Raw genomic sequence first — 14,267 nt, 5'->3', positions numbered from 1 at the left:
TGACTTCTAATCTTTGAAACATCCTTCCCCTCAGTTCCAAGTAGGCCTCTACCTTCCTAACCTTGCCGAAAATCTTGAGGACTTGGCTTTTCCCACAGACTTTGGGTGGGTAAACTGAGATTGGAGCCCAATGAAGTGGGGATATGCGGGGTGCATGTTGCTTTTTGAGGTGGCAGCAAATATTTTTGAGGTGGCAGCAATTTTTGTGATGGTTTTTATGCTTTTTACTGCTTTTATTATTGTTTGTTAGTCACCCAGGTTTATGGTGCATGAGATGAACAACCAAACAAATCTTTTAAAATGAATGAATGAATAAATAAATACATTAGAGAATTGGATTGTGGCTGGAAAGATATCGTGTCAGATTGCTGCTGTTACACACATTTGGGGCAGGCATTATCTCTCGGTCTGACTTGCTTTTCATAACATGATGTAAAATGGGTAAGAAGACATCCATGCATGCCATAAAGAGACAGTATTAAAATGTAAATAAAAGTAATGAAAAGGCAGAACACTCAAGGCGGAAGGTTTTACAAAGCAAAGTTGTCTTGGTTCCAGAGTTGTCTTAATCAAACAACCACAAAAAACCAGACTGACAGATGATTAAAAAAAGCTTAATTACCACAGTGGTGCTTGTGGCACATTTTTCCTTATAAGTCTTAGCTGATCTTTACTTTCTCTTACCTCTTTACATCAAGATTAGTTATATTTATAAATTTGTCTAATTCTGCTTTTAAAGCCATGGTGGACTGTTGTTTTAAGAAAATACAATTAGATATAATTTGCTAAATTAAAAATCAAATGAGTAGCCTACTTGCTGCTGTCCAACAGTTTAAAAATTAAACTGTAAGTTGTTACTTTCTGTTTTGTTTGGTGCAAGTTTTTTTCCCCTTTCTGCCTTGCTATTAATATATTAAAAATTGCAAAGAAATTAAAGCAGGACACTGATTAGTAGAATTTTGACCAATAGGAAAAAAATGTTGATAATAAAAAAAAATCACATTAAAATGTATTTATTTTGCCACCTCTTTTATAATGAGAATTGCCTGGAGTTTAAGTATAATCATTGATTGCCTGCATATGCTAAGGAGAAAGGATTTTTGGATCAAAGGGACAATGCACTCTAATGAAGAAGTTGTCCTAAACAATGGTTTTCAGGAAGGATGGTTGCTCAGGTGTTCAAGGGTAGAGAAGAGGTTATTGTTCCATGCAATCATCATCTGGCATCAAAAGCTGGCACCCCTTTGTTGCAAGCAGGGGTTTTTTGGGATGTCCATCAAGATGGAACTAAGGAAAAAGCACCTAGTGTCAGTTACTGTTGAAAGAAACTTCCCCGATTGTTTGGAAGGGAGGGAGAAAGAAATATAATTCATTTTGAAAGGTTTAATGGCTTACTTCTTTTTTGTGGTTGTTAATTGGCCTTCTTTCTTTTCAGGTAATTAACCTAGTTTTCTGTGTTTCTCGGTATATTATTAGGTCTTTCCAAACCCACAAAAATAGAAGTTGTTCTGGTCCATACAATACCCCCACACCTGTGCAATAGTTTTATTCAAGTATTGCATGAAAATAAATTGAAGAAGAATTTAAAGTATTCTCACCTGGGATATTTTGGTTGATAACAATTGGTGATACTGATAGTTGTAAACTTAGTACCTGTAAATAAATCTGATAATGTTAAATTCTGTACCCCTTTTAATGTAAATTTGCAACACACACACACACACACGAGTTCTGTACACAAATCATACTAGATCAAATGGTGGTAGGCTTTTTTTTTTGCATAGCGTGTTTTGCAAACCCAACTATTGTAGTTAGTAAACCATGATGTAGGGCTAAATGCATTATATGAAGCCAATTTATTATTGCTCAACAAATCATGATTAAACAAACCCTGAGTTAGAGTTATAAAAGAGTTAAAGAGTTTGTACAGTTGATGTACAAATCAGATCAGAGTTAATTTATGCGAGGTATAAATTTTGTCAATAGAATCTGAATTTATCTTAGCTTACCTCTACCTAACGCTGTTGGATATTTTGGTTTAAAACTAAAATAATTGGCTTTGAGAGAATTAATCAAGTTCACTTCTCTTTGTAGCTTAGTTCTGGAATATATAAAGTAGAAGAGAAAGACATGTTGAGTTCATAATTTTGCTTTACAATAGGTAAAATGGTGAGGGGAAAGGACTGTGGTGTTAGAGCATAGGTATTCAATCTTTTGTCTTGCCTGGGCTGCACTGAGTGAAGAGGAGTTGTTTTGGCTGGATATATATAAAATATAAAATCACATAATAATGTTAATGTTTATGATTTGTGCGTTGCATTACTAATTGACCCCAGTGGGTTAGACGCACCTGTGTTGAATATACAATTTCCAGCATTTTGCCTAGTAAACATTGGGAGCAGGCTGACAGTTAAGTGTTAAATGCAAGTTAATTTTCTGATCTCCCAGAAAAATGTGAGTTTGAAATGATGGGTAAGGTCAATGGAACTACTAAAAGGCTGGGAGTATGCGTGTGAATGTGTATACAGAGGTTCGTTTGGAAAATATCAGTTCCTCATTGTTCTCTGTGTTGATGAATTTCAGTTACCTGAGACAGCTTATTTTGAGAAAAGAGCTGAAATAAGAAAAAGCTAAAAATAGCACCTGAATCAACATATTTTAATTTTGGCAAAGTAGAACTCATTTTCTGCTAAGCTAGTTTGAACCTGAGGTCCTTAATTGAAAATAATAAGCCTAATATTGCAGTAATTCCTCTGTTTCCTTTTTAACAAAGAAATAACAGGATGTTTGAGGTTTAAGTTCTCTCGAGCTAATATAAATAAATATAAATTTCCTGTGATTTAATTTTAATTTATTTTTAGGGCTCATGAGCTATATTTTGTCTTTTCTTACTCTGCAGTCTTGTTCTTGGTTTTTCATACATTATACTGTCTTGTGGTTGTGTCTTATGATTATCTAACCATCTTTTCAATATTAATTACTTTTTAGTCCAATCTGATCATGATTGTAGTTAAATGGCTATTCATTTTGGAGCCACTAACTTTGGACGGTACAATACTGCCCTGTAATATCTCTGAAACTCCACTGTTGATGTTCCTTTGAAGTAGCTTGTATAGCACATCACAAAATATTTCCAGTTATTATGAAGGAAATTATCCCCCTAGTGATTAATTGGGGAACTGATTCTTTGTTGGATGCATGTACAAATTGTTGGAATGCTCTCTTCTTCCTCAAAATTGGGAGGAGGGAACTCATAGAAACTTGGTTTCTATTTTGTAGACTTCCATGGATCATTTGCTTATCTGGTGATAATATTCTGTAATTCGAAGTGCCTTGTAAAAAAACAAATTCAGAAGTAATACAGTATGTGCATGACCATATCCTTGAATAGTGAGAATAAACTTGTAATGTAGTAGTTTAGTTGACAGAAGAATATAACCATACTGTCCTACAAGGAGGTGTTTTATTCAATTATCAGAAAGGCATGTGAATTATATATGATTCTTTAATTTAATTTCCATTTCATAAGAATTTGTTTTAAGATATTTGTGGCATTAATGTTGTATTAAGTAAAGCTTTGAGATTTTCTGCATAAAGTCCACCTTCAAAATAATATTAATTAATTAATTAATTTTTAAATGAGGCCCATCTCCCCTATAAAATGAATCTGGGCGGCTTTTTACAAATCCAATGTCTGTTTCTTTTGGCAACTACTTCCACTGTTGATGTTTTCTTACAATTAGGAAACTTTTCCTAATATTGAATAATCATTTGGCTTCTTGTCATTTAATGCCATTATTTTTTGTACTGTACAGGTAACTGAGAGCAGGTTTTTACACATTCCCTAAGCTTTCCCCTCTAATGTCTCACTATTAAGAATACTCAGGTCACTTAGTCTTTCCTCTAAGATTTAAGTTCCAGTTCCTCAATCATCTTGAATCATATTATGGAATTCCTAGGGAACCTTTACTGTTTCATATTTGAAGAATACTTTGGTTAAAGAGATGAATAATTTAATGTCAAGAATTATTTCTCTTCTATAGTTACATAAAATACTAATATATTAATAAAAGGCCTATTGTACTTGCAGAATACTATCCAGCACCATAATCATTGTGTTCCAAATGACAGATGAAAAGTTTGTTCTTTTGAGTAACTACTAACATAGTTGAAAAGAACAAAAATTGTTTAATAAATTATTGATTTTTTAAAAAAATATCAGCACTATTGAAAATTCTAAAAGATTAATCATGTTCATGTTGGGATTTCCAAATGGTGTACAATAGTTACATGCTTCTTTTTAATCCACAGACTTCATAAATATAGGTTATTACTCACGGCCTTGTAATAAAATTATATTATTTTATGCATTAAATCTCGTGGTTCAAGCTGTATGTGAAGATTCTGCCATAAAGGAATAGTGAAGAATGAATGGAAGAAAACGAAACATTGTATTTGTATAAACATTTGGGAAAACCAGTAGAATAGAAGCTTTCAGTGAACAATGCACGTACATTGAATCTGGCAGTTAAGGTGAAAAGATTAATTACTCAATATTAAATAAATTATTGTTTATTCAGCATAAAATAAACAGGTAACATCCCCATTGTAATTAATTGAAAAAGTCATTGTATACCACCGTTATTATTTCTACCTACTTACATCTATAGTAAAGAAATTTAGTTTTTTTAACATTAAATTTGGTTCTTTGGCAAACATTTTTAAAAAATTGTTCTTTTATTAGAATGTTTGATTTCAGTTTCTGATTAGTTAAACTTCATTTTACAAGCAAAATAGGGTTAAACTAGGTTTGTGCAGGGAAGATGAACATAGTGCAGTAAATGCCTCTTCCTTGGTCTTTCACAATACAGTCAATCTAGAGGGAATACTCGTCTGAAGGGCAAGATGCCAGAAAGAACAGGTTCGACTTGTCTGCAAGGATTTACACCACAGTAGAATGTACAACTGTTTTCTCAGAGGTTGTTGTGAAGGTCAAGGAGCTAGTTTGCATTACCAAATGAGAACAGCTTTATGGTGATGGGGAGGGAGAGTACTTAAACATGACTTGTAATCTCACTTGAAATGGGTCAAATGCAATTCATTCTTTCTTCAGCAAACCACCCCTAGAAATCTGAAACCTTCTTTCACTTAATTTCTTCAGTCAGAGTTATTGGTAATTAAAATGATCCAAGTCCTGAGCACTTTCATGAGGTAAGACGAAAGCTGATAAATACTTTCCCAAGTTCTTATCACCGAGACATGCCTCTAAACATTTTGCTTGTAATGGAGCCCATCTCCTGTATGGGTCTTAGCACTGAGTGGCATATTCTTGGCAAATAATCCCTACACTGAGTGTGATTAGTCCAGCGATATCTGATAGGTGACCTCCCCCCCCCCCATATCCAACGGAGACAGTGGCAGAACGGAGGCAAGGTCGGAGAAGTCAGCCACTTTGTTAATATGTAAATTTGACTCCCTAGAGATTTAAATTGTTTGTTTGTTGTTTGTTGTTTATTAGTTTTGTATGCCGCCCACTCCCGAAGGACTCCGGGCGGCTCACACTAAACAGGGAAAGGGAAATAAATAAGACAATACAAAGAATTTTAAAATGCACAACATTCACAATTGAGGCGGGGCTGGATATTTCAACAGCCCCCAGCCTGTTGGAACAGCCAGGACTTGGTAGCTTTACAGAAGGCCAGGAGGGTAGTAAGGGTCCGGATCTCCACGGGGAGCTCATTCCAGAGGGCCGGCGCAGCAACAGAGAAGCCTCTCCCCCAGGGGGTTGCCAGCCGACATTGGCTGGCCAATGGAACCCGGAGAAGGCCAAGCCTGTGAGATCGAATCGGTCTTTGGGAGGTAATTGGCAGAAGGCAGTCTCTCAGGTATCCAGGTCCGATGCCATGCAGGGCTTTATAAGTAACGACTAGCACCTTGAAGCGTGTCTGGAGACCAGTGGGTAGCCAGTGCAGCTCGCGGAGGATAGGGATAGGTGTAACGTGGGTGTACCTGGGTGCACCCACAATCGCTCGCGCGGCTGCATTCTGGACTAGCTGAAGTCTTCAAACACTTTTCAAGGGCAGCCCCATGTAGAGCGCGTTACAGCAATCCAGTCTTGAGATGACAAGGGTGTGAGTGACTATCTGAAGTTCCTCCTGGTCCAGGTAGGGTCGCAATTGGTGCACCAGGCGAACCTGGGCAAAGACCCCCCTGGTTGCAGCTGACAAATGGTGATCTAAAGTCAGCTGAGGGTCCAGGAGGACTCCCAAATTGCGAACCCTCTCTGAGGGGTGTATAATTTCACCCCCCAGCCTGGGAGATGGAATAGTTTGCCAGTCTTTGGGAGGGAACATCAATAGCCATTCAGTCTTGTCGGGATTGAGCACAAGCTTGTTGGTTCCCATCCAGACCCTAACAGCCTCCAGGCACTGGCACATCACTTCTACCGCTTCACTGAGTTGGCACGGGGCGGACAGATACAATTGTGTATTGTCCACGTATTGATGGTAGTTAATCCCATGCTGCCATATGATCTCACCCAGCGGCTTCATGTAGATGTTAAATAGGAGGCGGGACAGGACCGAGCCCTGCGGCACCCCATAATTGAGGGGCCTAGGGGTCGACCTCTGCCCCCCAACCAATACCGACTGCGACCTGACCGAGAGGTAGGAGGAGAACCACCGAAGAACAGTGCCTCCCACTCCCACCTCCCGCAACCGTCGCAGAAGGATACCATGGTCGATGGTATCGAAGGCCGCTGAAAGGTCAAGGAGCACCAGGATAGAGGACTGACCCCTATCCCTGGCTCGCCAGAGATCATCGATCAGCACGACCAAAGCAGTTTCTGTGCTGTAACCAGGCCTGAAACCGGACTGAAAGAGATCCAGATAATCGGTTTCATCCAAGGACCGTCGGAGTTGAGAGGCCACCACTTTCTCAACAACCTTCCCTACAAAGGGAAGGTTGGAGACTGGACGATAGTTGCTCAAGATGGCTGGGTCCAAAGACGGTTTCTTCAGGAGGGGTCTCACCACCACATCCTTTAGGAGGAGCGGGAAGGATCCCTCCTGGAGAGAGGTGTTAATTATCATTTTTTTAAAAAATGTACAGCAAATGTATAATTCTTAGGACGTCGGCTAACATTACTTTCTAAAGCATTTGGGGGGGATTAGTTTAGTAATGTGATGATTTTAATGAACAGCATGATACGAGGCTTATAAAATTATCAATAAGATAAAAGTCATGAGATTTATGCAGAATTCATTGAAACAGATTCATACATAAAGGAAAAAATGTACTCCATAGCTTGGCTTCTCAATTTTAAGGTGGCTTACAATGAATATCAGCATGTTATAGGCACGGATTTCTCTTAAGAAAAAGACAAAGAAAATTCAATTGAAACTGTTACCTTCCCTTTAAATGAAAAAGGGACACACATTGCAAATGGCACATTGCCATTGGGAAAGAGCAACGGGGAGATTAATTAGTAAACACAGGAATGTGCACTAGCAAATGTGCCTGAGTGGCATGAACATATGTGACAGCAACAGGTGGAAAGGGAGTGCTTCTGTTTGGGGAGCTATTTCCAAAAAGGCTTCAGAGTGATGTTAGTCTTTAAACAGATCTCTCTGCTAATTGCTTCAGAGTATTGTGCTTAGTTTTAAAATTTACTGAACATGCTCTTGTGTTATATGTAGATTAAATTTGCCCACATTTTATAGCGAAGAATACAATACAAGCACATATTGAAATAAAAAATACCTATTTGTTCTAACATAGCACAAGAGAGAACTGAATACATACAGCAGAAAGTAAATGTTTGGAATAGAATCTTAACCCTACTGAAGTTGATAAATGTTTGTTTTATGAACACTTTTGTTTGGAGTATCCAACAATGTACACCTAAAATAGGATTAAAAATAAAATAAAAATATCTTCTTATACCTTGACTTCCCAGTGTTCTAGCCAAGAATTTTCTCACTGGCTGCATTCTGATCTCCCACCCTTGCTATCTCCCTAATTCTGGAGATACAGTAAAATGAAATTATGTGGGGAAAGGCTGTGGTCTATTACTAAGATATGGTCCCTCCCACAATTAATATTTCATGTATGTACACTGAATTGTGGAATTTGATTGGGGTCATATTATGAGTTGAAACAGACACAGAAGACAACCAAACTGCATAATTAATAACATGTAAGCTTAGAACCAGAAATAGATTAGCATAAATTTATTCATCCATTTTAGCCTCTTGATATTTCCCAAAATGTCATCAAGGAGATCACATGTTCTAGAATATGGAGGGGGAGAAATACAGCAGGGCAAAAACACAGAATAATTTATAGAGGCTTTTTATCAATCAGGAATTTCCTTTCAATTTCACTAGAAATATTTGGGTCCAAGCCATTATAAGAAAAATAATGGACACATATTGGTGTGGATAAAATATACATTTATATAAAAATAATTCATCATTTTTATCATTGTGTTTCAAAAATGTTATTAACTGCTAGTGTCTAGCTTTGTTTTCAGCATATATATTCCATAACTAACAGAATTAGCTATTCCATTATTTTACTCCATAGATTTGATTTTTTAAAATCTCAACACTTACCTTACTGTTTGATGTTTTAATTTAACATTCAACAAAATGGAAGAAAATTATTTCTTGATGATCTGCGCAATTGAACTCTCTTGAAAAGGAGACCAGATATCCAAAACCACTTCAGTAGTTTTATTTATTTAATTAGGGTTTTTAAATCTGAAAGAGATTTAACTTCGATTTAAAAGAAACTCAACAGCTTGATTATTGTGATCAGTCACAGAAAGTAAAAGGAAAGTATCGTTTGGTTGCAAAGATTATCATGGCATTAGTGTGATAGTAATTTTTTTCACAGTATCCCCAAAGCAAAAAAGACTGCTGAAAGCCCACCTCTGGAAAGATAAGATATCACAAATGAATGTCTAAAAAAATAAATAAGATCACATGGCACCCTTGTGAGTTTGCCAAGGCAGTCTGGGGATGCATTGCGCTCGTGAAGCTTTAATTGATTATATTCTGCTGTGTGTATTTTCCTGCCAGAGGATATTCCCTTTTAGTAACATTGCTCAATCCAGTTTAAGGAGATAGAAGCATAAACAAGCATAAGGCCCTGGTCTCTTTCTTATCTGCTGTTGGTACTTGGATAGCAAACTGAGCAAGCACATATAAGTAGTTCTCAATTTACAACAGTTCACTTAGTGACTGTTTGAAGTTACAACATGAAAAAGGGACATATGACCAATTTTCACACTTATGATGACTGTTGAGCATCCACATGGTCATGTGATTTACATTCAGATGCTTGACAACCTACTCAGATTTATGACAGTTGAAGTGTCCCATGGTCGTATGATCCCCTTTTGCAACCTTCTTACAAACAAAGTCAATGGGGAAAACAGATTCACTTACCAATCATATTAATAATTTAATAACTGCAGTGATTCACTGAACAAATGTCGCAAGGAAAGTCGTAAAATGGGGCAAAACTCACTTAACAAATTTCTCATTTAGCAATATAAATTTTGGGCTTAATTGCGGTCATAAGTTGAGGACTACCTGCATGTGGTCAACTGGTCTATCATTTCTACTAAGGTGAGATGAATTTCATTTGCTTGCTACTTAAGATTTAGTACTTAAGGTTCCACCAACATCTGTATTCACACTTTTCTTTTATGGTCCTCAAACGCCACTGTTCTATTTGTGGAATTAATTAGCAGGATATGAAGATATTTTTAGATTGGGCACTGATCAATCCAGGTGTCAGGCCTGCAACCATATTTTCTTGTGGATCTCAGGCCTGCCACACTTTCCATTATTCTACTATGCATTTTCTATTGTGGGAAATGGGAGGGGGGATTGTACGGAGTTAGATGATATGTAGCCATAACAAAATTCTTTTTAGAAAGCCAAGGTCATCCTTTGTCTCTGCACCTCTGCATTTGACCGGAATTGGATGGGTGGAAGCTGCCAATATGGCAGTGGAAGATTGGACCATGTGATGGACTTATGGGTGTAGAGGCAAGATCTTGAACTTTCAAACTGGGTGGAAAAAACGGGAAGCCTTTAGATTTGGGTTTTCCCAGATGTGCCAACGTGGCTCTCTTAATAAATTGGAAATTTGAGCAATACTTTGCCTTGAACTCTGATTTACTTTTGGATGCTATTTGGAACCCTGACACCAGGATTTGTGCTCAATTGATTTTCCAAGTTTTCATGCAGAGGTATCTTGTCTAGTTCTACTTGAAGCCCTTTAAATAGAAATATACAACCATTGGCTGGGACTCAGTAGATTGAAGCCATCCTATACCATTGAACCTGAGCCTTCTCAAAATCTCCAGGAATGAATTCTGTTTACCTAAGTAAGTTGAACCAAAATAAAGACCACCATTAGGTATTATATATTTTCTCTAGTTATTGTTAAATTTTGCATGGTTCTATCAGAGTGTGGATGGAATACAAATGAGAGGTTGACAACTGTTTCTGGAGCTTCAAATGGAAAAATAAGGAATGTTTTGTTTCAAGAAGCACCTACTAATTCTTCTGCCTCATCATAATCAATGCCTGCTGTTATAAATTTAGCAGAAATCCAGAATGTTTTGATGTATTGATGGAATAGATGGGGAAAAATAAATAGCTCCATGTGGGATAATCCTTAAATGTGTTCCATAGGCAGGTAGAGTGATATTTTTATATTAAGCAGATCAGTGGTGAGATTCAAATTTTTTTACTACTGGTTCTGTGGGCATGGCTTGGTGGGCATGGTGTGGCTTGGGCGTGGCAGGGGAAGAATACTGTAAAATTTCCATTCCTAGCCCACTCTAGAGGAAGGTTACTGCAAAATACCCATTTCCTCCCCAACAGCTAAGACTTGGGAAGAAGGGAATAGACGGGGGTGGGCCAGTCAGAGGTGCGAAGAATGCAGGAGATGCTACAGAAAATGCAAAAGCAGATTCAAGAGCAGTGAGAAAGGAAGCAGGAGGGTGTGTGTGTGTGTGTGTGTGTGTCTGCACCCTGGGGCCCATCCTGCCTGGGAAGCGGCTTCAAGAAACTTTGTTCCTGCGATCCAAATTGCACAAAAGGGACTTTTGCGAGCGAGAGGCACCCACCCACCTTCTCCCCCTCAAGACTGATGAACCGTCTTGCAAGAAGCCCTCTTGCTTCTCCGAGAGCATCCTGATATCTAAACGAAAATTAAGATTACTGGGGGCTGAGGCGGGGGAGGGCGTCTGAAATGTGAGGACTCTATGACCCTCCTCCTCCTCCTGCTCTTCCGCACCTTCTTGTCTTTCATCTCCCCCCCCTCTTGTCTTAACACCTGCCTGTTTGTGGGGGTGGAGGGGAGGACCGACAACACCACCGGTTCTCCAAACTACTCAAAATTTCCGCTACCAGAACTCCAGAACTGGTCAGAACCTGCTGAATAGCACCTCTGAAGCATACATTTACTTTATTTGGAAATTGCAGAGAAATTGTATTAGATTCATCTGTCTCCTGACAGATGACAATTTTTGGTTGTCTTGGAACAAGTCCGCTATGCTCGATTCCAGAGATTAGGATTAAACAATGGAAAAAATGGGATTACAAGCTAGAGTTAATATTATCTTTATGAGCAGTCCAAATCTTTGAAAGAATACAAACTTCAGAACAAGATTTTGAATCTGACTTATTTTATCTAATTAAATAATTAATTATAATCTAGTATTTGAGTACTGTGCTATAAACTGTAATCAATGCAAACTGGAAGGGAACTTCTAATTCTTCAAGGAATGTGTAATTTGTTGTGCCTCTTTCCCCGCAAGAGTTAGATTAGGGTGAGATGAGAGCCTGTGGATGGTTTTGTTAGAGATATACAAGGAGGAGGGCTGAGATGCCAGATTTTGGTTTCATGGTTTTCTTTATTGCATTGGTTTTATTTTTGCAAGCTTCCCAGATTTGTTTTTGAAGGTGGGCAGCCATACAAATCTTAAATACTTCCCCTTTTGCCACAACGAGGCACCACAGCAGGATTTTTTTAGAGGGGAAAAGATATGCCTATAGGTTTTGTGTAATTATTTCCAACTCTGATAAACATAAGCTTGATTTTTGTATAGTTAGTGTATATCAAAGCTTCTATTTCTGTTAATATTGTGGCTGAACAGCAATGGGAAAAATGTATAGACCATAACAAATGTAAATTTTATTTATTTCTCTAAATTCATTATAGATGCCCAACTCCAGTGGACTCTGGATTCTCTCACATTTTTATACTGTTTTGCTTTGATCTCAGACCCTGAAGAATTTTAAAGACACTCTGTTGTCTGAAAGCTAATTTGAGAAATGCAATTAAAAAAAATGTAGGAATTTGTTGAATTAATTTCAATGTTACAGCAAACATCAATTCTTGCAGCCATTGCCTGTGGTAGTTTAGATATTAGATAGATAGATAGATAGATAGATAGATAGATAGATAGATAGATAGATAGATAGATAGATAGATAGATAGATACATATAGTAGATATCAGGATAATGCAAAATTAGCTTCCACTTCTGATTTAGAGCTTTCAAGAAATAATTGATGATCAACCGTAATGGTCTTGTTTTACTATGATTACTTATTTATGTATTTGTTAAATTTATTTGCTGCTCATCTGAAGCAAATGCGGATGAGTTCTGATTATTTTATTTGGTATTGCTTATGAGAAATAAACTTTTTATCTAATAAATTTATTTGCAACAGAGCTGCATTTAGTTAATGTAAATCTGGTATTAACTAATTTTATTTTCCACACCTTCCTCTTTAAGAATTATAACTAACAAACAATTATTTTTTTAATCTTAAGATATTTGGAAAGAATTTCATATTAGAAGCAGAAAATGGATTGCATAATAGCAAGTGAATGCTCAATATTAAGATTAAGATTTTAATTCACCTTTCGTAAGAATAACATCATCTTGTTATGAATCACTTAAACTAAACCACAACTTAGATATCTCCCTATATATTTTCAACAGGGTCAGCATATTTCCTTAGTTCCTGTTCAAAAGATTGAAGAAGTACTCTATGACTATAAGCCACTGCATGTAGAGACATATGGACCATTGATTCCAGAGGTGGATTTGCTGGGAAAATTAGGGTAAGTTTGTTTGTTTAAATTGACTTAAGATTGCACCCTACTGGGAACCTTACCACCTTATTTGTTTTTCAAAGCAGAGTGTTTTTTAAAAGCAAAATAGACGGTAACAAAATAGACAACATCCTGTCCAAACCAATGTTTTGTTTGGGTGGCCAAATGTGATTTTTGTTTGTTCCACACTTTTCTTTGGTTTTGTAGTATTTTATATATCAGTTGAGAATTCTGCCAGATTGAATTAATGTTTTAAGGTTGCTATAGGGAGTTGAGGAGAAATAGCTGCTCCTTTTCAATTGCGGATAGTTTTTAAAAATATACATATAAAGCTTTGGATCTTGATTTGCCTAAGAGTGGTGGGCCAATAAAAATATTAGGGCTGGCTTTTCATTATGAGAGAAGTTAGATTTTACTTTCAGTGTTAGATTCTTTCTGTCAGGGTAATTTTTTTTTTGCCTTAGCTTCTTTTTAACTTTAAATATGAGTTCTAGCTGATATAACTGATAGTGCCCATACAGCCTTTTTCTAGGTGTTGCTATGGGCATGTATCCTGGTGCTATTTTAATGTAAATTTTGTGAGGAAAACCTACAGCTTAAAATACAATGCATTCACTTAAGACTGTAGTGTTTGCTTAATTGCTGCAAAAAGGTTATAAAATTGGATGGGTACTGTTAGTGCTTTTTAAACCCACCCATTTTAAAATTTAATGAATAAATCAGTCGATTCATTAGATGACTAACATTGCTTTACTTACATCTTAGCCCTACTAATTATTCATTTTGAGAAGATAGTTGCTGTCTATAATGTATTTATGCTTTATCTCTGGACACCTTATAAAAGAGAACTGCCAAGTACTTTAGCATTACCTTTATTATTGTTCTGCCTTTGCCATGGCATGGAGAAAATGTGTTGAAGGAGTTGTTATCCCATTTCAAAAGGCAACCAGACCTTCTTTGTTTTTTTTTCCCCTTGAAAAGGCTTCACTTCTCATCCTTTGATGAGAAGCGAAACATTTTCAAGAGAAGAAAAAAGTTCAGTTGCCTTTTGAAAAGCACCTTTGGGACAACCATGACCTGGATGATTGAAAATCTCCATAGACAACGAGTTATTATGCT

General features: G+C 37.0%; 1 protein-coding gene across 1 annotated transcript in view; it reads left to right on the top strand.

Moving 5' to 3' along the window:
* The window catches only part of MNAT1 (MNAT1 component of CDK activating kinase), a 109,564-nt gene that overhangs the window by 58,132 nt on the left and 37,165 nt on the right, over window positions 1–14,267 (top strand). Inside the window, exon 7 of the mRNA XM_014071965.2 lies at window positions 13,036–13,157. Coding sequence (XP_013927440.2) covers window positions 13,036–13,157 — 122 coding nt within the window. The remainder of the gene's footprint in view (window positions 1–13,035; window positions 13,158–14,267) is intronic.

The sequence above is a fragment of the Thamnophis sirtalis genome, unplaced genomic scaffold (genome assembly GCF_051295495.1).
Source record: "Thamnophis sirtalis isolate CommonGarterSnake01/CBP01778 unplaced genomic scaffold, rThaSir2_p1.2 scaffold_1, whole genome shotgun sequence".
Lineage (NCBI taxonomy): Eukaryota > Metazoa > Chordata > Lepidosauria > Squamata > Natricidae > Thamnophis > Thamnophis sirtalis.
The sequence above is the reverse complement of the archived record's forward strand: the minus strand, read 5'-3'. Positions and strand labels throughout refer to the sequence as shown.